The following is a 25,951-nucleotide window of genomic DNA, read 5'->3' as shown; positions in this document are numbered from 1 at the left end:
AAGGAAGACAAAGTTGTGTACTAAGAGCAAGAGATTGGGAATAGGTTATAGAAATTTAAGAGTGCAGTAAATGTTTAGAATCTTTTGAATGGTAAAAGAAGTCAGTTTAGACACAGCTATTGATGTGTGGGGGTTCCTCATGTTTTCTATTCACTATAGATAAGCAAACGATTCTGATAACCGCATGTTCTGCTCGTGGCTCAGAGGAACAGATCTTGAAGTGTGTGGAGCTGCTACTTTCAAGAAATGCTGATCCAAATGTTGCTTGTAGGTAAGAGCCTTACTGTCTGTTCAGAAATGATGGCTACTTTTATTTAATTATCAGACTTAAAAATTTGATAGCATGGTATTTTTAAAAAATCATAAACAATGTACATTTACTTGGTCATACAGTTGATGAATGAAAATAGGTCCTAAGATCATGGTTCCAATTGTGTAAGATTTTCTAAGGAAGGACATATCATGAAGATAGTCTTTCAACTTTTAATTCTAAGAACAATGTTCTTAGAATTTGAAATGAAAGGAAAAGGAGTACAGTAAACTGTATCATTTCCTTTGAATCATATACTCAAAAAAATATGATTGTGGTATAATAGTAAAGCCTCAACTTAGTGTACTAATACTTACCCACTAAACAATTTTACACAAATACTAAGATATATAGCCAAAATAATATATCAATTGTTTCCTTTTTCTGTCTTTTCCATTTATGTTATATATGTAATAGTGCCTAGATGCATAGAAAATAAGTAGTAAGTGTATCTTGCATTTGTTGAAATGTCAGTAATTTTAAAAAAATTAATCAGAATGCTTAAAATTTCCATCATTGACTTCTTTCTTCTCTGGCTCCATTTTCCTGTTAAATCTCTTCCTGTTTTATTCTTAAAATGAAGAGAGTGAGAAGTAGCCCATCCAACGGAAATATGTCTAGCATGAATAAATAATTATCCATAATTCATTCAAATAATAATGATCTAGTGCCTAATATATAGAAATAACTATGCTTGACTCTAGAAGGTTTTTTTCCCCTAATATTGTTTAGTTTCTGTAACACCTGGACAGCAGCTTTGGAAGGTGCCGAACGGCATTCTATAATTCACAGATGTTTTCTGAGATGCGAAGATTTTGATTTAGTAAAGTGGTTCCGAAGCAAGGTCTTTTTTGTCTCCCAGTGGACATTTGGCAGTGACCGGAGACATTTTTGATTGTCACACCTGGGAGAAGCTACTGGCATCTAATGGATAGAGGCTGGGGATGCTGCAAAACGTCTTGCAGTACATAGAACAGCCCCTCAGAACAAAACATTACCCAGCCCCAAATGGCAGTAGTGCCAAGATTGAGAAATTGAGTGTGAGAAAAGTCAAGGCTTATACAGTGGATATTCAGTATTTCACAAATAAAGATTTATTGCAGGAAAGGAACTTTCCGCAAACTTTGAGCAAATCAATTCACAGGAACTTTTATTCTGCCATATATGGTATAATCCCTAGTTAGGTATAACTTTTGGATTTGATTGAACCGTGGAAGTGGGAGCTGCAGGACATGTAACTGAAGTAAACTTTGATGGGTGCTGTAATTTTTATTTGTACCATTAGAAGTGGCTTATGGTAAGATTTGCCTCTCTGGTTCAGTGGAAAATTGTTTTCTGCTGAGGTTCTTCAAAAAAAATTGTTTCTTACTATGTCTACTATGTCTAAAGAGCAAAGTCTTTCCCCTCTCAGTCACATACTGTTTTGTGAACACACTGGAGAAAAAGTCAAGCAAGCCCGTATCATAGGTTCTAGACTGTTCCGCTTCCTTAAGAACCAGAAGGCATCTTTTAGATGCATAGGGTATACCTGGAAAAAGCATTCTATTTGAATTAAAATAACAGAAGGTTAGCATCTCAAGCTAAAACTATAAGGCAACCACACAATTTCAAAACTGAAAACCTTAAAAAGCTGTTGAATTTGAAACCTCATAAGGTTTAGATTAGTAGGTGTTCAACTAAAATAAATGGAGAATTTTACAACATGGTTGAAGAGTTATCTGCATCTAATTAACACATGTGAGAAACACCTGAAAAACTTTTCAACTGCTATTATGTATGCTCAAAGCATAAAGCAATAAAATGATTGAATTGTTTGAATTGTTTTCTTGTAGAAAATGAGGATCTTGATAGAGCTGAAAAGAGAGTATGTCATAACAAATAGTACTTTTAGTCTGCAAATTTTATAAAACGGATGGCATTAGTGGACATATGGGGATAGCATGCTAGCAACGTAAAAGGAAAAAACCTCAGGACACAAGGACTGCAGTGAGATTGGGGCGGATTTTACAGATAATTCATTAGCAGTGACAAAAATCAAAACCTATTAGAAGATTGAGAGTTTTCGTTTCTTGTACAAAGTGCCAGAAGATACCAGGGACATATAAGGGAACTACTTACTGTCCAGATACACAGGACAAAAACATATTTAGATGAATTTATTTTTAGGCTGTTGACATAGTCTCTTGTTGAACAATTATTCTGCTGAGAAAAATTACCTCTCAAAAAAAGAGCACAAAGAGTTGGCCATACAACTTATAAATGGCTAGTTTTTGTGAAAGCTAGATGGTCATATACTTGCCCATTGCAAAGGAAGTTGACCTGTAAGTTTTAAACTAAAATGGTTATCAGTAGTCATTTCATGAAGTGAAAGTGATAGAAAAGTCTAGGAGACCAACCTCTAAGCTAGAGACCAAGGTCTCATTTTTGACACATAAAGTAACATGGAAGCTCTTCTGCATTCTATGGACATGATTCAAAAGACAGGGTCTTAATTTATATATAAAATAGAAAAAAAGAAAAGGAGAGTTTTACCTGTATCAGAAGTAGGAAGATTATTCTAGATCTTACAATGAAAGTAAATCATTTAAATCAAATGTACCACTTGATTCTGTTAAAAGTGAATAGAACAATAAAAATTAAGAGGAAACTGTTGAATTCTTTATACGTAGAGATCTTGCTGAATCGTACTGAGGAAATCCTGTAATAGTTCACATTTTTTAATTGTGTATAACTTACATACAGTGAAATACTCAGATATTCAGTTTACAGTTGGATCCGTTTTGACAAATGCGTACATTCGTGTAACTCACACCCCAAAACAGAGTATTTCTATCATCCCAGAAAGTTCCCTCATGTCCCTTCCCAGGGCTCTGGATCCTATTTCTACCACTATAAATTAGTTTTTGTTAATTTACAATGTTATGTAAATAGAATTATGCAATATTTTTGTGTTGTCTAATTTTTTGCCACTCAGGATAATGTTTTTAAGATTTATCCATATTGTGTATCAGTAGTTTGTCACCTTTGTTGCTGACTACTACATTGTATGTATGTCACATAATTTAAGAGGTGTGACGAAGTCTGCCATCACAAAAAGAACTGGCTCAATAAGGCAGAAAGCTGACTAGCCTGGGAATTGAGAGGAAAAACAGCATCACAAATGAAAGGCTGTAAAGTTGGAACCTTCAGTAGGCAGAATGAACAGCTCCTTAAGGCTTTGTGCTGAGGCAGTGTGAGTGCTGACAAGCGGGGCGTTGCTCTACCTGAGCAGCTCCTGCTTGGAGGGCCCAGCCCTGGCCTGTCCCTTGGCTTGTCTGCCCCAGGGCTTTGTCTCACTCTTTTCGTGCACCCTCTCCAGGTTCTTTTGTGGGGTGTTATCCCTCCAGAATTTCTATAAAACTATTAACTTCTGCCTATCCCTTTCCCTTCCTTACCTAGCCTTTGTTCTTTTTGAAATATTTTTATCGTAAAAAAAATATAGATGGTAAAATGTGCCATTTTAACCATTAGTAAGTGTATAATGTAGTATTTTTTTACTGTAAACTTTTGTCCTAGGCATCTGAGGTTTGCAGTCTTTTTGAACAATGCCGGTTTTTTAAAGCTTCGGTTCCTGGTTTAAGCTACATGGAGACTGTACAGTGCCTTCTATCCGTTCTTCAGATCGCTATTAGTTTCGTGCAAAAGTAATTGCAAATTAAAAGGTTAAAAATAATTGCAAAAATCGCGATTACTTTTGCACCAACCTAATATAACTATCTGCTTCTTTGTTTTACCTACTGAATTGTTTTTTGGGAAATCACACTTATGTTTGTTGTTGTTTGTTTTGCTTCAGCAAGCCATTTTTATTGTTAGAGTTATAACAAGCCTTTAAAAAGTATGTATATAACTTATAATATATATAAACAAAAGTATATATAAACATTTCTGGTTTTAGGGTTTTCTTTCTCAGTTTGCTGAAACATTTATTTTCTTTACATTTAGATGACAAATATTTCTGGCAGAAGAGTGTTATATTCAGATTGCTCAGTTATGAGATAAAAGTTTTGTAAAATGATGTGGCATTTTTATTTCAATAGATGTTTTATTACCCTTGAAAGGACAGCACACGTTAACTAATGTCCAAGGTTTTGACGTAATCATTGTGTGATAGTTAACTTGGTGAATGTTATTGCCTGTTTTAATAAATAGAGAATGCTCTGGGAAAATGTTGCTTTCTTGCTCAGAATATAAATTGAGTTATAAATGTCACTGAAGCATTTTGGTAGATTGAGGTGTAATTTTGTATTACAATATTAACTTGTTTTTTTGTTATAAGGAAATATATGACATATCTTTGCTGAAGTCACAAAAATATTTTCAGAAAGTTTTTTTAAATAGCTTATTTAGAAAACATTACTAGACATTGTTATTATGTGATTTTTTTCTTCCTGTATTTTTTTAATAAATTGCTTGTCCCTATCCTATGCCTGTAAGCCCTTGACACTAATCTCTCAAAACACATGCACAGAAATGAAGTCTTAAAAAAACGAAATAAAACAAAAAAACCATCCAGATTCTGACTTGGCTTTGGTTAAGTTGTGTACTGGCAACAACAGCTTCCATCTGGCAGAGTCCCATGCCATTTTTTCTATTTAATTGTAGTCCCATGGTCATATCAAACTTCAAGAGTGGAGTGAGGAAGTGCAATCTTAACTGTGTTCACAGAAGGAGAATCCGCAATATTGGGGGGACATAATTTACCACCTAAATGTATTTTCTTCATGGCCATAGTAACTTTATTCCCTTTTTATTGTATGCTTAAAGCAATAATTAATTTTGAATTTTGAACATAAATTTCTACCAAGAAACATTGGTATTTATCTCAAACTTTTTCATTCATGTGTATATATATGTATATATATATATATATATGAATGTATATACTTATAATTTGTCCCCAATTTGTGTTTTTTTTTTGTAATGTCTCTTAGATTCATTAGAGTTTTGATATTTGTAATCCCACTTTAGGGGCTACTTTTATAGCCTCCTAATTGATATTTTTGAATGGACTGCTGTACTTTAGTCAGCCCTATATGCTGTTACCTGAAGAACACACTTCCTTTTGTCTCTTAGATGAAATCTAAAACTCTGCATAATATGATCCCACCTTGTTTACTTTTCACTACTCCCTGATGTTTAACTTCTATTTCATTTATACAATTTCAACACTGTTCCACAGATACACAGTCATTCTTGCATCTGTGTTTTAGCTTTTGCTTTTCTTCAATTTGGAATATCCTTCCCTCACTGTGGATTCAAATTATGCCTTCCAGGGCCAGGTTAATAGTCTATTAAGCTTTCCCATGTCAGTGAAGCCCATATGAGTGCTATTTGTTTATAAGCTATTTGAAGTGAGTGATTAGCTTATTTAGCACCTTTTTATACATCTCATTGTTTTCATGTATGAAAGTCTTGATTTCACTGTGAGCTACTTGACTACCATGGTAAGGTACATATTTTTTTATTCCTTAATTCTTTTGTGTGATATATCAAGTTCTTAATTGAATTTAACAGATTTGAAAGAATGATTATTTGTCTATTTTATTTGCAAAACTAAACTGAAACATATAACTTAGGAAATAATTAATATGTTAATCCATTTATACCACAGAAAGTATGAAGCATGATTTAGAGCCTGGAAATCTGGGTCCAAATACTGTCTCAACAACTTGTCCAAGCTAATACAACTATTAAGTCTTTTGTAATCTCCAAGGCTCAGTTTCTGTATTGATTGATAGATCTCTAGAACTAGAACTAGCTCTAGCCATCAGGGTGTCTATGAGAATTAAAACAAGATAATAAATGTGAAGATACTTAACACGCTGCTACATTTCATAGTAGGCTCTTACCAAATGTTACATTTAGTTAAATTGATGATATTTTCTGTGTTCTGTGACAAGAGCCACAATTTCTAAAGTGCACATTTCTGATTGAGTTATGAAACTAAACTAATAAGTATATATCCTATTTTTCTTCATAAACATTTACTATTTTAAAAGACATAAATGCATGTGTATTCTTACCTACTGTTTTGACTGAACATTAAAAATGATTAACTATTTCAATATGAAAAAAATCTGGATTGCAGTTGGTCAAGAGTAAATAAGAGTTGGGGATGTGGAAAGAATGAATATAAACTACCCATTCTAGTAGCTTAGCAAGAGAGAGAAAAGACATACAGGATGTTAGCTAAATAGGAGTATCAAGGACAGTATTGACTTCAGTAGTCTTTCAACTCTTAAGTGCTGAAAGAATGCTTTTTAAGTGAAACTGGAGACTGCCTAACACGTGTCAAAAAGATTACGCAGGTCGTGAATAAAATTGTTTCAAATGCTTTGTAATCAGAAATTGTCATCCATCCTCTTCAGAAATCTCTCTTTGGAGTTTGGTATCGATTAAGTTTAGATCATCTACATTTTCAAACACACACAAAGGTAATTTGAAATAAAATCCAACCGTATTTCATGTATTCTGACATTTTTTTTCACGTATTAGCATCTCTGAAATTGATATACCTCCTAAAATTGAAGGTGTCTTAGATCCAGTGAAATATAGTAGGTTTATTACTTACTTTAGTAGTTTCGTCTTAATTTATACTTTTCATATTTGGGGATGTCTAGCAGTACCGGAAATCCTGGGAGAAGTGAGCAGTGTAAAAATAACATTTTAAGCTTTCTCTCAGGAAAGCTGGGAAATTTTTCAGCTAGTATGTCTTCACGTACTACTTTTGCCTCATTGTCTTTCTTCTCTCCACCTGGAATTTAGACTATTACACCCCTTTAGGTATGTCTTGTCACACTCGTTTATTTCCTTTTTTTTTCCTCTGGGTGTTTCACCTGGGTGTTTTTTCCTGACCTATCTTCCTGGTTATTAATCCTCTTCTGCTGTAGCTAATCTGGTATTAAACCCATCTTTAACACTTTATTTTCAGTAATCTTATTTTTTAGTTCTAGAGTTTCTGATTGCCTCTTTTTCCCCAAAAATTCCAGTCTCTAATTAATTTTTTTCTTTCACACTTATTTTAAACTGTGTTTCTGATAACATATATAGATTGGTTTTTATTGTCTGTTTTTCTTTTCTTTTTTTAATTTTACTATTTTTATTAAATTTATTGGGGTGGCATTAGTTAATAAAATTATATAGGTTTCAAGTGTACACAATTCTATAATACATCATCTGTTTATTGCCTTGTGTGTTCACCACCCAAGTCAGATCTCTTTCTGTCACCATGTATTTGACCCCCTTTACCTCCTTCTATTTCCCCCACTGGTAACCACTTCTATTTGCCCCCTTACCCTCTGGTAACCACTAAATTGTTGTCTATGTCTATGAGTTTTTGTTTGTTGCTTTCAGTTTTATATCCCATATATGAATGAAGTCATATGGTTCTGTACTTTTTCTGTCTGATTTATTTCACTTAGCATGATAATCTCAAGATCCATCTAAGTTGTCACAAATGGCAGTATTTCGTCTTTTCTTATGGCTGAGTAATATTCTATAGTGTATATATACCACATCTTCTTTATCCAATCATCTATCAAAGGACACTTCAGTTGTTTCCATGTCTTGGCCACCATGAATAATGATGTGATGAACATAGGGGTGCATATATTTTTACAGATTTTTTGGGTAGATATCCAGAAGAGGAATTGTTGAGTCATAGATAGTTCTATTGTTAATTTTTTTGGGGAAGCTCCATCCTGATTTCCATAGCAGCTGTCCTAATTTGCATTCCCACCAACAATGTATGAGTTCCTTTTTCTCCACAGCCTCTCCAACACTTGTTATTATTTGTCTTATTGATAATAGCCATTCTAACATGTATGAGGTGGTATCTCATTGTGATTTTCTGGTAGCTCGGTCCCTCCATTGCTTCTTTGCCCTTGTGTTTCTGTCTGTTATTTCAGTTTGGTGGTATCTATGATTTTTTCCCTCTGTTTCTTATTTTTTTATGTTACGTGTCTCAGTCCTGGATTTTTTGTGTGTGATTACTATTAAGTTTATGCAAAAGAAAGTTTCATATATATAGTAGTCCTTTTTCTTCTGCATACATCTTATCTCCATTCCCATTTGCAAATTCAGACCTTTCCCCCCTCCTCTTTATGTTTTTGTCACAAATTATTTTCTTTATGCTGTGAGTTCATTCCTAAGCTGCAGTAGCAATTATCTTCTTTTTCTTTTTTATGCTTTTACCTACTTTAACCTTTATATTATATTTAAGTGTATAGCACACAATTCTGAATAAGGGTTGCAGTTTCCTGCTTCTGTCTGTTAGTCATCTTACTCATAGTTTTGTATCTTTTAGTATCAGGAAGAATAACCCCCTTCAGTATTTCCTATAATGCAGGCCTTGAGGTGGAGAATTCCCTCAGCTTCTGTATGTCTGGAAAGGTCTTTATTACTCCTTCATATCTAAAGAATAGCATTTCTGGATATATTTTTCTTGGCTGGTAATTCCTCTTTTTTCAATAGTTTGAATATTTGATTCCACTCCCTCCTAGCTTGTAGAGTTTCTGGTGAAAAATCTGATGATGATCTAATGGGCTTTCCTTTATAGGTTACCATATTTGTTTCCCTGGCTGCCCTGAGAATTCTTTCTTTGTCATTGATTTTTAACAGTTTCAATATAATGTGCCTTGGAGAAGGCCTTTTTGGATTGAGGTAATTAGGTGTTATGTTTGCTTCCTGGATTTGAAGATCCAGTTTTTTCCATAGGTTTAGGAAGTTCTTGTTGGCTATTTGTTTGAATAGGCTCTCTGTTCCCTTCTCCTTCTCTTCTTCTGGTATACTCATTATTCTTATATTGCTCTTTCTGATGGCATCTGATAGTTCTTCTAGAATTCTTTTATTTCTTTTTACTCGTCTCTCCTTCCATCCGTGTCATTTCCAGATTTCTATCTTTAGTATCACTATTTCTTTTTCCTCCATTTAGTTACCTCTATTTTCTAAGCTCACTATTTAGTTCTTCATGCCTTTTATTGAGTTCTTCAGCTCCAGAATTTCTATTTGGTTCTTTTTTTCCCCAAAGATTTTATTGGGGAAGGGGAACAGGATTTTATTGGGGACTTTTTTCCAAGTCAGGTTGTCCTTTCAGTCTTAGTTGTGGAGGGTGCCATTCAGTTCCAAGTTGTTGTCCTTTCAGTCTTAGTTGTGGAGGGCGCAGCTCAGCTCCAGGTCCAGTTGCCGTTGCTAGTTGCAGGGGGCACAGCCCACCATCCCTTGTGGGAGTCGAAACCGGCAACCTTGTGGTTGAGAGGATGAGCTCCAACCAACTGAGCCATCCGGGAGGCAGCTCAGCTCAAGGTGCCGTGTTCAATCTTAGTTGCAGGGGGCAGAGCTCACCATCCGTTGCGGGATGCAAGGGATTGAAACGTGAGCCTGTGGTTGAGAGCCCACTGGCCTATGTGGGAATTGAACTGGAATTGAACTTCGGAGTTAGGAGCATGAACCTAACCACCTGAGCCACCAGGCCGGCCCTGGTTCTTTTTTTAGTTTCAATCTCCTTGCTAAAGTATTCCTTTTGTTTATTGATTTTATTTCTGAGTTCATTAAACTGTCCAAGTTTTCTTGTATTTTGCTGAATTTTTTCAGAACTGCACTCTTAAATTCTGTATTTTAAATCACACATTTCCATGTCTTAAGTTTTTTTCTGGAGTTTTTTCATTTTCTTTTGGAGCTTTTTTTTTTTTTTTACCTTAGTTCTTCGTGGTATTTGATGGATTATTTCTCTGCCTAGGCATTTATGGGAGTGAACTCTGAAGCAGATGGATAAGAAAAGGTCTTTCTTTTGTTTTCCAGTAGGTGGCTCTGGGGTGCAAGTGTTTTATTTTCTCTTGCACTACTTTGGCTTCTCAGATCTCTGCTGAGCGGTGGAAAATGCCCTGTATTCCCTGGAAGGTGGGTGCCCCCTCGGTGACCAGGTGGCCTCAGTCTAAGGGCACTACTCCCATGGAAGAATGCGGTGGGTGATGAGGTTCCGAGCCCCTGAAATCCCAGTACTGCCACTGCAGCCAGACACTCCTGCATTGCCTCCTCTGGGATCAGCCCCGATGGCTGGGGTCAGGATGGGCTGGGAGAGGCCACTCGTGTGTTTGTGGCTTTGCTCTTCTCCTCATAATGGTGACTGCCAGACCTCAGCTGCCTTATCTCTGTATTTCCACCCTTGTCACTGAGATTAGTCAGTGTGCTGTCTGCTGCTCAGGAGTTCTCTCTCCAGTTCTCAGGGTTTTCGATACTTGCTTTGTAATCCGACACTCTCTGCTACAGCTTCTTCTGGGGCCCACCACTAGCTGTGTGAGGGTGTAGGGAGGTGAGCTCTGGGAGAGTGAGGGGAGGTGGCCAGGCTCTGTGGCTTTGTGTTTTGCCTGGCAATGGCAGCTGCTGGAATGCAGCTGTTGCACGTCTGTATTCAGTCTCTGCCCAGATCTCTGGGTTCAGCTGTATTATATGCTGACCTCTCAGGCAGGAATGCTCAGAGGGACAGAGAGCGCCTCTGCAGCCTGGTTTCTCCACTCTCCCGTGACCCTCTCTCAACTCCAGGCTGCGTCCACAGCACCCATCTTTTCACTTTGCCCTTCCCTCCTCCCCTGTTCATCCAGATTCCCCCACCTTCAGATGATTCGATGCGCACATCTCTCAAACGTGTTTGTGTGTTGCTCAGGGAATCCTTTGTTGAATTATAGCTGTTCAACTTGTGACTTCAAGGGGAGATATCAAGAGGATCCCTCACAGTGCCATGCTTTGACGTCACTCTCCTTTTGGTCACTTGGTTTCATCTCCTATAATGCCTAGTAATTTTCATGGGATACTGGATATTATGTACAAATATTTGTATAGGTCTGTTTGCTTCCAGAAAATATTTAATTTTATTCTGTGTGGCAGTTAGAATCTTGATCTAATTAGGAGTTAAAATGGTTCAAGGCTGTGTTTTAGGATTAGTTTCTTTTCCCCATAGCCCTTCAGTGTTCTCCACTCAAACTTGGGGTGTTTACCTGAGCCGCTCTCTTTTTGACGATTATAAAAAGAATTCAAAAAGAGTCTGAAGGCTTTGGCTAGAAATAAATGATAAAGAGTCATTCAAGATTAGATTAGAATTTGCAAAATTGGAACACAGGGGGAAAAACCAGAAGTGTTCCAAAGAAGAAAGAAAAGTTCTTATAGTAAAAAGTGCGTTCTTGAGAACAAGCACTCCTGCATTCTGAGCCCGAGGATTGGTGCAGGATGGTTACCAGTCAGATGTCAGGTGATAGGGATGATGGATGCCATGTGTCTAGAGGATGGGCATCAGGGGGTTTGGTCACATCTGGTGATCTGAATAATGGATGTCAGGTGGCCCAGACACGTGAGTCCTTCAGGGGGCAATTATAGGGTTATCAGGAGGTCCCGGTGTATATCCAGGCATTGACACAGGACTAGAAAGTTCAAAAAAGTTTAAGTTCCCAGTCTAGTTGAAATAAGAATATAGTCTTTCCTTATGTCTCAACCTTCGTAATGGTAATTTTAGCAGCTTGATTAAAGTGACTCCACTTTATATATTCCCCATCTTCATTCTTTTTCAAGGTTGTGAATGCCACAATTTGTCTCCTCATCTTGATGGAAATGCTGAAAGCCCTTCTTAGCTTTTCAGCCTCTTAACAGCTGGTTTGTAGTCTTCCTCCCTCCCTCCCCACACATATTTTGTATATCTTAGGAATCTGCAAATTCCCTGAAGGGAAACTATTCCTTTTTTCCAGACTTTTAATTATTGGAGTTCTTGGTTGGTATCCCTGAACTCCAATTTTTGTGTCTCTAGTCCCATAAGAAGGCCTGGGGTACAGGCCATAGCTTTCTGCTTTTCAACCCAGAAATTGGCAAAAGTCTTAAGGGAACAAGTGGCAGAGAATGTAGGACTCAACTCAACAAATGCTTCTTTTTTCCCCCAGGATCCTGGCTTCTCATGTTCTCGTTGCCTTGATTTTTCTACAGTGCCTTGAAACATATTTGCTATTTTATCAGTTTTGACAGCCTTTGTGAGTAGCAGGGTCGATCTACTCTGATAGCTGGAAATGGATGTCCAATCTATAGCATTTTATCATTGTCAAAATCTCCTTTATCGTAGTTTTCATTAATCTCCCAGCTGAAAGCTGATTGTTTTAAGTAGACTGAAAAGAGTAGATAATCCTGAACTGTTCAGTAAAAATGTGACATGAAAACAAACCAACCATTTTACCCTTGGTATAGAGAAGTGATAAATACATTGTTATGAAGGTATATTTCTTTTTTCCCTGTCAGATTGTTTTGTTTCCATTTTTCCGTGTATGCCATCTAGTGGAGGTTTTATGGAAATGAAATAACTAGAAATTGAGATGAGTGGAAGGCTGTGTATCATCCAAAAATAAAATTTTAAATTACGGTAACATACATAAAATTTATGCTTTTTAACCAACTCTTGACCATTAACAATTTTGAGGAAATTTGGTAGATGAAGGAAAAAGAAACAACTTAAAGCACTAGTAAATTCATCCGAGTTTTGTTAAACAAAATATGGTAAGCACTAGAAGATACAGGTAAAAGACCCAGTCCCTGCCTCAAATGTTTGACAGTATAGCAGAAGAGATTACAAGACTTAAGACATTTACAACGTAGTAAGATTAGAGGTACTAGAGGTACTAGGAGACTTTGACTGAGATGAAGATGATAAATGGAAGAAGCTTCCTAGAGGTTTATCTTTTGAACTGAGGTTTGACAAATGGCTAGAAGTCAGCCAATTGAAGATGGTAGAAAATGTTCAATGCAAGTGCATTATTCAGGTATAGAAAGATGAGAGAGCTTATTTCATTCAGACAATTTTAAGTTATGTAACTAGATCACATGATAGCAGAGTAGAAAATGAGTCAGAATTCAGCAATGGATGGATAATAACCTGTGTAATCTATGCTAAAAATATATCAATTTCAACCTGAAAGCTACTGAAAAAAGTTTAAGGTGAATGAACATATTAGTGTTTTATAAAGATTATTCTGACACCAGGTTGAGGATGAATTGGAGCCAAGAGGTCCAGTTAAAAGGCTATTGTTCTAGCTAAAGCCATGGACTGTACATTCAAAATTGAAAATAGCAAGTAATTTTGCTTGAATTTGAAGAACATTAGTTCCATTGTACCTCAAGACGGTTTTCAAAATTTATTTAAAATTCTGATCATAAATGGTTCCTGTTAATTTTTTTTAATTATATATGACAGGAAAGTGAAAAGTCTTCTGTTTTCCCTTCTTTAGTCCTTATAGCAGGTTGTTAAATATTCTTGCAGAACTTCTCCATGTACTAGCTTTTTTTCTTTCTTTTGTTTTCCTTTTGTTTTTAAATGGGATTATACACTATGTACTGTATTGCGGTTGACTTTTTTAACTGAACAGAGTTTCAGGGACACTTACTGCCAGTATGTATAGATACACTTTTCTATGGATGCTGTATAATATTCCACTGTATTGATGTGCAATCATTACTTAACCTTATATTTTATTGAAGAACATTTGGATTTTTTTTATGTTTTTAGTATTACAAAAAAATGCTACAGTGAGCATCTCGGGCAACTTGGGTAGGTTTTCTATACAACACAGTCCTAAAGTGGAGTTGCTGATGCGCAGGTATATGTATACTTAGAATTGTGATAATGTGTCTCCAAATTGTCTTCTGAAAAAAATTGAATCACTTTATACTACCTCCAGCAGTATTTGACAGGACCCACACAGTGATATCACTGGACATTTTTGATGTTCTAAATGTTCCAGTCCGATGTGTAAATGATGATACTGCACTTTAGCTTGCGTGCTTTTCAGTAATACTTAATTGACTAGTCTTCGACATTTTTGTTAGTCAGTTATATTTATTTGTCTATTAATTGCCTGTGACCTTTGCCATTTTTGTATCTGCTGGTCCACAGGTTTGTTACTGATTTGTAATACCTTTTTGTACATTGGATCTCTTAGCTTTTTATTGTTACATGTGTTGAAGATGCTATTTCTAGCTTGTTTTTGTTTATAATATTTTTGTTGTTTTTTAATTTTTATGTTGTGATAGCTATTTAAGAAAAATTGTCAGAAAGCTAACTTCACAAAAAAGTCATGGGGGTCAGAGAGTTTAGCAGGTTACTTTTTTAAAACTTCTAAGGAATGGATTACACTAATATAACTTAAATCATTCCAGAGCATAATAAATGATCAGCAAAATGAATGTTATCATTAGTTTAAATAAACAATATCCAGTGGTTCAAATGGGATTCATGTTAACTATGAAAAAATGGTACAACATTAGGGAAATAAATTTTACAAATAGAAGAGATTTTTTAAAAAGGGGATATTATAATAGATGCCAGAATGGTGTTTTATAAATAAAAGTTAAAATGGAATTCCAGTTTTCATAACCTTAGTAAAATTTGATTAGGTGAGTAGTTCTTTAATTTCATAAACATATATCTGAAACCAAAACAAGTCATGTGCTTAATGGAGAAACACTAGCAGCATTTGCGTTTTTGTTAAGAATAAGACAAGAATGTTTATTATATTCTCTTTTTGTCTTAACATTGTTTTGGGATCTGTGAGGCAATTTAGTCATGCAAGAGAAGAAAACAAAAGATACAAATAATAATAAAAATAGCTAATAATGACAGCATTTACTTTGAGCCTAGTACTATTCTAATTAAACATTGTTATCTCATTACCACAGAATAGGATAATATCACAAATAGATGTCACTAATATAGAAACTATAACTATGACCATATAAAGTTGTAGAAACTGGGCAATAAAAATTTAAGAAACTTGTCCAAAGTTACACAGCCAATAAATGCTGAAGACTAGATTTGAACTTAGGTAGACTGACTTTACTTATACTTACAAGTATACTCTAAACAAGGAGTTTATAAACCTCTAAAGTTTGATTGGAACAGAGCCATGCTCATTCGATTATGTATTGTTTATGGCTACTTTTGTGCTACAGTATCAGTGTTGAGCTTATGACACAGCCCTGTATGCCCCATAAAGCCTAAAATATTTACATTATGGAAAAAAGTTTACAGAAAAAAACTTTACAGAAAAAAATTGCCAACCCTTGTTCTAAACCATTGAATTGTGTTACTTTTGATAAAACTATTAGGCCTTTTTAATTAGGAAAGAAGGACCAAATTACATGAATATACCCTTAGTAAACCCAAAATAATCATCTCAGAAACTTAGAAATAGTGACTAAAAAGTGAAATAGTCTTTTTAAATACTAATACACAAAATTCAGTTAGTTTCCAATTTATAAATAACCAGCTTGAGAATACAATGAGATAATAGATCTCAGCCTCAAAGAGCAAAGCACATAAATATCTAAAGGTAAGTGTACAAGAAATGTGAAGGACCGAAATGAAGAGAAGTTTAAAACTACACTGAGTTAATGAGAGGAGCTTGAATAAATAGACATGTTAAGTTCTTGGCCAGAATGACTCAGCATTAAAAAAAAGACATTTGTTTTTTGTCTAAATTAGTTTGTGAAATTAAACATTCAGAGTACCAAGGGGATTGTTTTAACTTGATGAAATGATTCCAAAAATTTTGAGAGAAAAACATGACCAAAAGAAGACCAGGAATTTTCTGAAAAATAGGTTTATGACTTAAAGATGTTAAACTGAACATGTAGTAAAGTCTTGCCCTTCCACAGCAAACTTTAGACACCCATAAAGTTTTTAAAAAGTTCTATTTGAAACAGAAATGGAATTATCTCTGGAATGTAAAAGAAGTAACTCCCTTAATAAAGAATTCCTGTCTGGCAATCCCTAAGAACTGCATTACTGATAGGCCAGGCTACAGTTGCTGGCTTGAGTCTTCTATGCCTGAAGGGCCTTCACAGACTGGAAGATGGGTGCATAACCACAAATTGCCAAAATCTGGAGAATGTAAGCATCATAAAAGAGGAACAACAAATTCAACAAAAGAGTAGGTTAGACTAGAGAAAGTGGAAAAAACAGAAGACTCTAAAAAGGACTTTATTCCTCTGAGCAATAAAAGAGGGATTTGCCTGTACAAATAGGAATTATGAAACAAGTACAATGAGTTATTTTTTGAAAGTAAACTATTGTTGAATATTAAAGCTAAGTATGTGTGAAGAATAGAAGATGGGACTCAGCTGAAGAGCAGATTAATGAACCGAAACGTAGATGGGAGGAAATCTCCAAATACAACAGAAGGGTTACAAAGGAAAAAGTAAGAGACATGGAGAACTATACCAGAACTTCTAACATCTAATGAGAGTTCTAGAAGGAATCCTTCCCCAAAAAGCATAAGCTCAAGAGGATACCGAGACTTCTGGTCAAGATGGTAGAGTAGGTAAAGGCTGTGCTCACCTCTTCCTATGACCACATCAAAATTACATCTAAATTGTAGAACATCCATAATGAAGACTAGCTGAACAGATTTTCTGTAACTAAGGATATAAAGAAGAAATCACATGGAGATTAGTAGGAGGGGCAGAGACACAAAACGGACTGGTCCAATATCCACATATGGTAGTTAAGAATCAGCAGGGATATCTCGGCTGAGGAGATCCCCACTAAGAAGTGAGCCCCATACTGGGCTCCCCAGACCAGAATACCAGTGCCAAGAAGAAGAGTCCTGACAACAGCTGGTTGTGAAACTCACTGGGGACTTTGTCCAGGTGAGATGAAAGTCTGCTGTAGACCCAGGCATCCTTTTAAAGGGTCTGCGCACAAATTCACTTGCTCACAAACACTTACCCTAAGCTCCAGAGAAGGAACAGCATTTGAAAAGCACCAGGGATATTCTGGGAGGAACTGAATTGTCTGGCTTCAGGACAAGGGCTGGAGAGGCAGCTCTCTCCAGGACTAAAGTGCCCACAGACACCATTGTTCCTTTGTTGAGCAGCACACACACACACACACACACACATACACACAACCTCTACTCACAGGTGGGCAGTAAATGTGAGTCTCCGTTAACCTACCTAACACATCTCTTGCCCCACAATGGTGACTGAGACCCAGACCCACCTAGTTCATGCTTCTGACCTGAACCTCTTTCAAATGCTAATCCACACAAGCTGCAGGCCTGGGCCCTTTCTGCAGACTTGCCTAAAATCTATCAAAGATCTACAAATACCAAGCAAGCAGCGTCTGGCCTCAGTGTGCTCTGTACCTCTTACTAAGTGGCCCCAAGCCTAGCACAAGTGGCAGCCAGCCTTGGTTCACAGCCTAACCACTCCCAGGCACCTCCAAGCCCAGCAAAGTCAGCTACCAACCACAGATCACTTTGTAGTTCCTACCAGGTGGCCCCAGGCCAGACACAGATTGGGGCTGACCTGAGCCTGCACCAGAGTCCCTCCCAAGAGATCCCAGAATCAACACATCCAGTGGACGGCTTCAGACCACACCAGAGCACCATCCAATTAGCGCCACAAATGACACATCCAAAGGGTGGACTTGGCAGGCACCAGGGTCAGTCCCTGCACAGCAGCTCCTCCACTGTAGTCACAGCCAATCCTCACCACCAATCAGCCTGCGGGTCAGTCACACCCACTGACGTGCCAATAGCAATCAAAGTTCAACTACAGCAGAAGAGCACTGTACAGCCCACAGTAGGGACACTCCTGGAGCACCTGATTCAGGTGAGCAGGGAGACTGAGCCACTGGGCCCACAGGAACCTACTACATAAAGCCACTCTGGGAAATGTAGCAGCCCTACCTAACACAGGGAGGCAGCCAAAATGGGGAGACAAAGAAACATTCCCAAATGAAAGAACACAACAAAGTTTTAGAAAAAGAACTAAACAAAATAGAGACAAGCAATCAGATGCAGATTCAAAACAGTGATTATAGGTGCTCTTCCTCAGTCTCAGTCTCTCACTGCTGTGTTTGCCTTCTTGCTGTCATCCTGTGAAGCCTAAGCGAGCTATACCTCTTCCTTCCCTCAGTCTGTAGCCACGTCATTGCGACACTGCCACCACGTTCAAGGCATACCTGGTCCAGGGCTCCCTCCTGAAGAAGGTGCTAGAGGCGCTTAAGGACCTCATCAGTGAGACCTGCTGGGACATCAGCAGAACATGGACTCGTCCCACCTCTCCTCTCCTGAGTGCAGCTCACCCTGTGCTCCGAGTGCTTCCACAGGTACTGCTGTGACCACAACCTGGCCATGGGTGTGAATCTCACCAGCATGTGCAAAACACTAAAGTATGCTGGCAACAAAGACATCACTACATTAAGGCTGAAGATAACGTGGACACGTTGGCACCAGTACTTGAAGCCCCCAATCAAGAAAAGGTTTCAGACTGTGAAATGAAGTTAATGGATTTAGATGTTGAACAACTTGGAATTCCAGAACAAGAGTATAGCTGTGTCGTAAAGATGCCTTCTGGCGAATTTGCATGTATATGCTGAGATCTCAGTCATGTTAGAGATGCTGTTGTAATTTCCTGTGCAAAAGTAACAGTGAAATTTTCTGCAACTGGGGAACTTAGAAATGGAAATACAAAGTTGTCACTAACAAATAATGTTCAGGAAGAAGAGGAAGCTGTTACTATAGAAATGAATGAGCCATTCAGCTAACTTTCCCTGAGATATCTGAGCTTTTTTACAAAAGTGACTCCCCTCTCTCCTACAGTAACACTTAGTATGTCTGCAGATGTACCCCTTGTTGCAGGAAATAAAATTGCTGACATGGGACATTTAAAGCATTAGCTAGCTTCCTAGATCGAGGATGAAGAAGAATCTTAGGCGTTCTTAAAATCCAAGAAAATAAAACTAAGCTCTTTGAGGACTACTTCTGAGATTCCAGCATGTCCTTAAGTCTCTTCTGTCACCAAAGTTGTACCTCCGAGTACATATGTAGTTAATATTTTCTGTAAATAATCTATTTTTTTTGTCCATTTTCTACAATTTGTTTAAAGGATAAAGTCCCAAATCAAATCTGGTCTTCTTAACCTAGAACTCCTTCAGCTTTATCTCGAATATTCCTTAGGAGTTTCATAACAAAGGGTTTTGACTATTAATGCAGTTTTAGGAATTGTTTTCAATTTAAATAAAAGTTATTTGAATTTCAAACATCACAGGGCAGTGCCTTCATTTGAACCATGACTGTTGCAGATATCCTAGGGAATTCACAGCTAACGCTACCTTTTGTAAATGGGTTTATTTTTTTTGGTCTGGAGCAGCCAGATGTAAATACATTAGATATCACCATAAAAAGTATTCCAAATACGTATGTGACCAGATATCTGGGGGGGATTCATTTGCCAAACTTAATTTGGTATTATTCTAGCTTGAACTCAAGAAATGGACAGAGAACAAAACAAATTCTATATATTGAATTATTTTGTCATTTTTGTTAGTAAAAACTAACATTTTTTCAGAGTTTAATGTGCTCAGAGTTGTGTGGGCTTTATAAAACTAGCATTGTTATAAGACTGTGTTTCTTTAGCCTAGGAACCTTTACAAGAATCTTGGAAGTTTCAGTAGATCTATGATACGGCCCCAAGGAGTATGTTTGTGCAAAAATAATTTCTTCAGTATAAATAGCCTTATTTGGGAGTTACTTCCTAAAAGGATGGAGATGGCTTAAGTTCCATGGATGCTGGATTCAACCAAGAAAGTATAAAGACCCAGCATTTGTGAAACAAAAAAGTTTAAATGTTCCCAGTAATTGTGCTACAAGGTGACAAACTGGCATGCGACATACTGAGAACTGCTTTTTTATAGTCCTTTTCCCCAGTGTATTTTGTTTGGTGGATTAAATAACTGGTTTCTTTATTGTAGTACCTGGACTAAGTTCTAGTTATTGGACTTTAGAACTCACCGTATCCACTGGGAAAACTATTACTAGGAATAAATTAAACTATTTATTCCCCCAGATACACTGCTTCTGTGTACATGGGGGAAGGAGATTGGCAGCAAAGGGGCCTGATGGAACTTTGTGGAGGTGATGAAAATATTTTTCTGGTGATGGTTCCAAGACTAATCGTGTCAAGATTCATTAAATTGTACTTTATTTTGTGTAAATTATACCTTTATAAATCTGACATTTTAAAAAGCAAACAATAAAAATACAGTGGTTATAAGAATGCTCAGTGAACTTGGAGGATGAATAGATGATCTTAGAACTTCAACAAAAAGGATAGGAAATATAAAAATGGAGATATTAATAGAAAACATAAAAAGGACTAGTCAGAAATGAAGACTGCATTAGCTGGAATCAACAGTAGGATATAACGGGGTCGAATCCGCGATTTGGAAGATAAGGTAACAGAAAACACCCAGTCAGAACAGCAAAAAGAAAAAAGAATTTTTTTAAAAAAATGAGGATATTTTAAGGGACCTCTGTGAAACATCAAATGTAACAACGTTCACATGTTAGGGGTACCAGAAGTGGAAGAGGGATTGAGAACCTATTTGAAGACATAAAGACTGAAAACTTCCCTAACCTGGCAAAGGAAATAGACATACGAGCCCAGGAAGCACACACAGTCCCAAACAAGACGAACATAAAGAGGTCCACACCAAAATACAGCATAATTAAAATGCCAAAGGTTAAAGACAGAGGGAATCTTAAAAGCAGCAAGAGAAAATCAGTTACCTACAAAGGAGCTCCCATAAGACTGTCAGCTGATTTCTCAACAGAAACTGTGCAGGCCAGAAGGGATTGACAAGAAATATTCAAAGTGATGAAAAGCAAGGACTTTCAATTAAGATTACCCAGCAAAGCTATCATTTAGAATTGAAGGACAGATAACAAGTTTCCCAGACAAGAAAATGCTAAAGGAGTTCATTACCACCAAACCAGTATTACAAAAAATGTTAAAGGGAATTCTTTAAGAAGAAGAAAAAATAAAAAGTATGAATAATAAAGTTGCAATAACTACATACCTACCAATAATTACCTTAAATGTACATGGGTTAAATGCTCCAATCAAAAGATGAATGCATAAAGAAGACATAATACACACACACGTGTGTGTGTGTGTGTGTGTGTGTATATATATATGTACATATGTATATGTATATAAAATGATGGACTATTAGTCATAAAAAAGAATGAAATCTTACTATTTGTGACAACATGGGTGGACCTAGGGGGTATTATGCTAAGTGAAATAAGTCAGAGAAAGACACCATATGATTTCACTTATATATGGAATCTAATAAACAAAACAAACTCATAGATACAGAGAACAAATTGATGGTTGTCAGATGGGAGGGGACAAGGGGGGCTGGGTGAAAAAGGTGAAAGGATTAAGAAGTAAAAATTGGTAGTTACAAAATAGTTATGGGAATGTAAAGAAAGCATAAGGAATTAGTTAATGTAATAACTATATATGCATAATGTTAAGTGTATTGGAATCACTTGATCACTTTGTAAGTTATATAAATGTCTAACCACATCTTGTATACCTGACTAATATGATATTGAATATACCTGACTAATGTAATATTGAATTTCAACTGTAATTGAAAAATAAAAAACTTTTTTTTTAAAGAAAGAGTTCCAGAAGGAGAAAATAGAAGCTGTACTAGATTTGAAACAATAATGGCCAAGAATATTCCCAAACTGAACACACAAATCTTTAGGATTGAAAGATCCATTTCTAAGTGGAAAGATCCACTAAGTGCAAACAAGATTTATACACATGACAAATAGATAAAGATATATAACATATATTTTAAATTAAAATATATAGATACATCACAATGAACTTCATAATATCAAGACTAAAGGGGAAAACCTTAAAAGTTACCTACACAAAGGATAATTTATGAAGATAATTCCTGTCAAAAAATAAGCATCTGATATTGGACCTCTTAGTAACAACTACATATGGAACAAGACAAATGGTCTGAGAAATAAACTTTGAGCATGTAATTCTGTATTTAGTCATTCTATCGTTGAAGAGTGAAGGCAAAAACAAAGACATTTTCATATATATTAGAGCTTAAAGTTATCTTTAGCAGGGCCCCTACTGATATTTGAGTGAGACTGTACTGTGTGTTGCAGAATTTTAGCAACCTTGGCCCTTACCCATAAATTCCAATAGCTCCCTCCAGTCATTTTGATAAACTGTGATGCCCCCACATCATACAAAAGTATTGCTGATCAAGAACCACTGTTCTCCTGACTCTTAAAAATAACATCAAAAGCCTTTGCTACAAAAAGAAAAAAATAAATCCAGAAGTAAAGGGATGCGAGAAATGTTGAACCAGCAATAAACATTGGTAATTCAAAATAACTCTGTAAAAACAAGAGTATTTATGATAAGATGATAATTATACTAAGTTTCCATGATAACAGTTTTGGAATTTGGGTCGCTGAGGGAAGAATGAAGCAAAATAAAAGGAAACTCTTCAGATGAGACCATAGTTACTAACTTTTATCTTTGTTAAATGGTTAAGGTTAAGGATATTGGGAATAGGGTGACACGACTTTAAAAGTAAGTACTGAAATCAAATGAGGATGTTATAAACCTTCATATCTAGGGACGGGGGGCGGGGGGTAGGGGTCAGGCTTGGATAGAATAAATAGAACTTGGTCAGTCTGACAAAGCTGAAAAAGAGACATGGAAGCATGTATTTGTCACGGAAGCATGGTAAATAAAAAGCACAAAAACAATGTCAGAAATAACCCTAACCATATTAATAAAAACGAAAAATGATGTAAAACTCACTGATTAAAATATAGTAACTTTCATATTGGCTACAATCAAAACCCAGTGAAGTCACTCCTAAAATAAAATGATACACACTGGCTAAAAATAAAATGATCAAAATTATGTCATTCCTGTAGCAAATATTTGTACCACATAGACTGAAAAAACAAAAACCAAAAGAAAAAAACACACCTCTGGGATAGTCAATTAAGGGAACAAAGACAGTGTCTTCAGATTTGGATACATATTTGAGTTTTGTCGGGGTACCCAGGTGATAATGACAGATAAAATCTGGAGCTCAGGAGCAAAGTCTGGGCTAGACATTACAGATTCAGTGGTCATCAGTATGTTGCCAGTCAAGTCAGAAGAGTAGGCGAGATTATTCCAGCATGGTGTTTCTATTGTGAAAACGGAAGGGCATTGAGGACAAAAGCCTCTGAAATACATACTTTTCAGTGCCAGAAAAGCGAAAGGAGTCTGAGTAACTGTTGACCTTTGCCAAAGCAACTGTGTATTAGAAAGAGCAGGCAGAACAAAATTCTTTACATTAAGTCTCAGGAAATAAATAAGATGAAAATTAATACTGGAAGTAAAGTTATCCGTAGTTACCATGTCACATATACTTACCATGTCACTTGAGTCAACCAGTTATTATAAAATTTTATAACTTCCCTGAAGAGTTCATAAGATTGTCATAGTTGAGAAGAGTCTGTAAAATCAAAGAGTTCATGTAGATTTCATTAATTTATAATAGGCAGGAAACTACAGAGGTTACAAGTAGCTCGGGGTGTAAAACCACTGGAAGAATTGTTCTCAAAACAGTCATACAACATTATTGGTGGTATCAGTAACTTTAATAACTGTTTAGAAACTAATACACCTTCTAGGTAATATCAATCCTATTACGAAGAGTTTGCTGTTCTATTCAGTAAATTCAACTTTTCTTAGAAGTTAGAAACCAATGTAACATTTTTGTAACACACTTTTCAGTAGTGTTCTGAAGCTTCTTAATAAATAAGCAAACTATACAAGTCTAGTAGTTTTCTTAGCTAGGAGGAAATAAACATCTGTAAGAAGCCATTTCTGTCCATGTGAATTTACAGACAAAACTATCTCTCTGCTGGTTTCTGAGATTCTAAGAGAAGTTGATATTTAGAAGAACCTCAGGTTTTAGCACAATTTCAAAACACATTTCAATACAAACTCAAAATTTCATGTATAGTTTTCAGTAATAAAGTTCTATCAAATGGGACACATTTTTGTGTCACCTTCTTTAGATACTCTGCCAAAGAGTGTCACCTCCTTGAGATTACACTTCAGCCAGCTCACTTCATTTAGGTTCCCAATTTTGCCATGTTGTGGAGTGAGTTTGTGAAATTCATCCTATATTTCATGATCAAATACATAAAAATTTAGAGAAAGAGAAGTTTAGATTTCTCTATATCGGGATAGATTGCCAAAAGGAATAATTCGTAGGAGATTCTTTTGGAGGATAGATGCTCAGACAAATCTTACTTCAATCACAAACCAACAGTAATCCTTCAGCAAAATTACTTACTTCTGAACCTATGTTTTTTTCATCTCTCAAGTGAGAATATCGACTTCAGAAGATTGTCGTGAGCAATGAATGAGATAACTACCCAGTGCAGTACAATGTTTTTGTTTCTTCAGATTGATAGATACTCTATGCTAGGGGTTACAAAATTTTGATGATTCTGTGTTCTAAATTGGTGTTTACATTTATGGGTTGAACTAATATGAACTAGAAATATAAAGAAATGGTTTTGCCCTTGTGATTTTCTTTTAATTCTGTGCAATTATGGCTTATCATGAGCTTGGGAAGTTGAAATAATAATTGTAAATAGTGTAGTATGTATTCCATAAGAACTAACCTTAGTAGACAATACCAACCTTTAGATAGCAAAGAAGAACTAAATATTTCATAGGTTATCATACAGTACTTAAGTTTTAATAATTTTCCAACAGCAGTAGACATGTTAAAATCTTGAAAGGTCAGTCTAAAAGATTTTACTTAGTTATAAATAAAATACCTGTTAACTCTGGAAAAATGACAAGGTTAAAGTAATCTAGAACTAAATAAATACATAATTATATAGGAAAGACTTGCTGAGTTTTGGTAAGCTTGTTGAGATCACTCTGATTCCATTTCAGTGGGATGGTCTACTACTCAGGATGGAAAAATATGTATCATTGTGAGTTGTTAGAAATACACAGTGAAATGAGAGATTGTGCCAGTATCACTGAATAATATATTCAGAAAAATATTTTAAGCTGAAAATCTTTTATGACATGAAAATACAGGATTTTGGCAGTCTTCTAACTTGTCACATGTTAATGAATCTCATTGGTACATGCTAGCTTTACAGCAGAACTCATAAAAGTTCCAGTTTATGCAAAAGATGTTCATGTTCAACCATCTTTGGTCTATATTTGTTGTGTAGTTGAATCAGTATCAGCAGCGGTAGCAGCAGCTTTCCTGGATGTAAACTCCAGTGCGCGGTGATTTGGTTTTGTATATTGCTGTACCTTCGACACTTAGAATGGTTATGTTGCATGTGTAAGTGCTTCATAACCGGGTTTTGAATGAATGAAAGATAACAAACACGTGTATGTTAGGCACTTCATATGTATTAAATTATTTAATCCTCATAGCAACTTCTTGAAGTATATATTATTATTATCGCCACATGTTAGGTGGAGAAACTGAAGCACAGACTAATTTGCTAGTGTCACAGCTACCATGTTTCCCCGCAAATAAGACCTCGCCGGACAAGCAGCTCTAATGCATCTTTTGGAGCAAAAATTAATATAAGACCCGGTCTTATTTTACTGTAAGACATAGTATAATATATAACATAACATAACATAACAACATAACATAACATATAATATAACATAACATATACTGGTCTTATTTTA

At 36.1% G+C, this 25,951-nt stretch overlaps 1 protein-coding gene and 1 pseudogene across 2 annotated transcripts in view; both read left to right on the top strand.

Moving 5' to 3' along the window:
* ASZ1 (ankyrin repeat, SAM and basic leucine zipper domain containing 1) overlaps window positions 1–25,951 on the top strand; it is a gene marked incomplete at its 5' end in the record, with an annotated part of 49,634 nt that overhangs the window by 6,123 nt on the left and 17,560 nt on the right. Inside the window, one exon of the mRNA XM_081038359.1 lies at window positions 160–271. Coding sequence (XP_080894485.1) covers window positions 160–271 — 112 coding nt within the window. The remainder of the gene's footprint in view (window positions 1–159; window positions 272–25,951) is intronic.
* Window positions 10,720–19,055, top strand: LOC308493057 (proliferating cell nuclear antigen-like; annotated as a pseudogene). Its single transcript has 2 exons — window positions 10,720–10,992; window positions 18,333–19,055. The product of its transcript is annotated as a proliferating cell nuclear antigen-like (transcript).

This window comes from Rhinolophus hipposideros (genome assembly GCF_964194185.1).
Source record: "Rhinolophus hipposideros genome assembly, chromosome: 25".
In the NCBI taxonomy this organism is placed as follows: domain Eukaryota; kingdom Metazoa; phylum Chordata; class Mammalia; order Chiroptera; family Rhinolophidae; genus Rhinolophus; species Rhinolophus hipposideros.
Note: the sequence above shows the minus strand (reverse complement) of the source record. Positions and strands in the feature narration are given on the sequence as shown.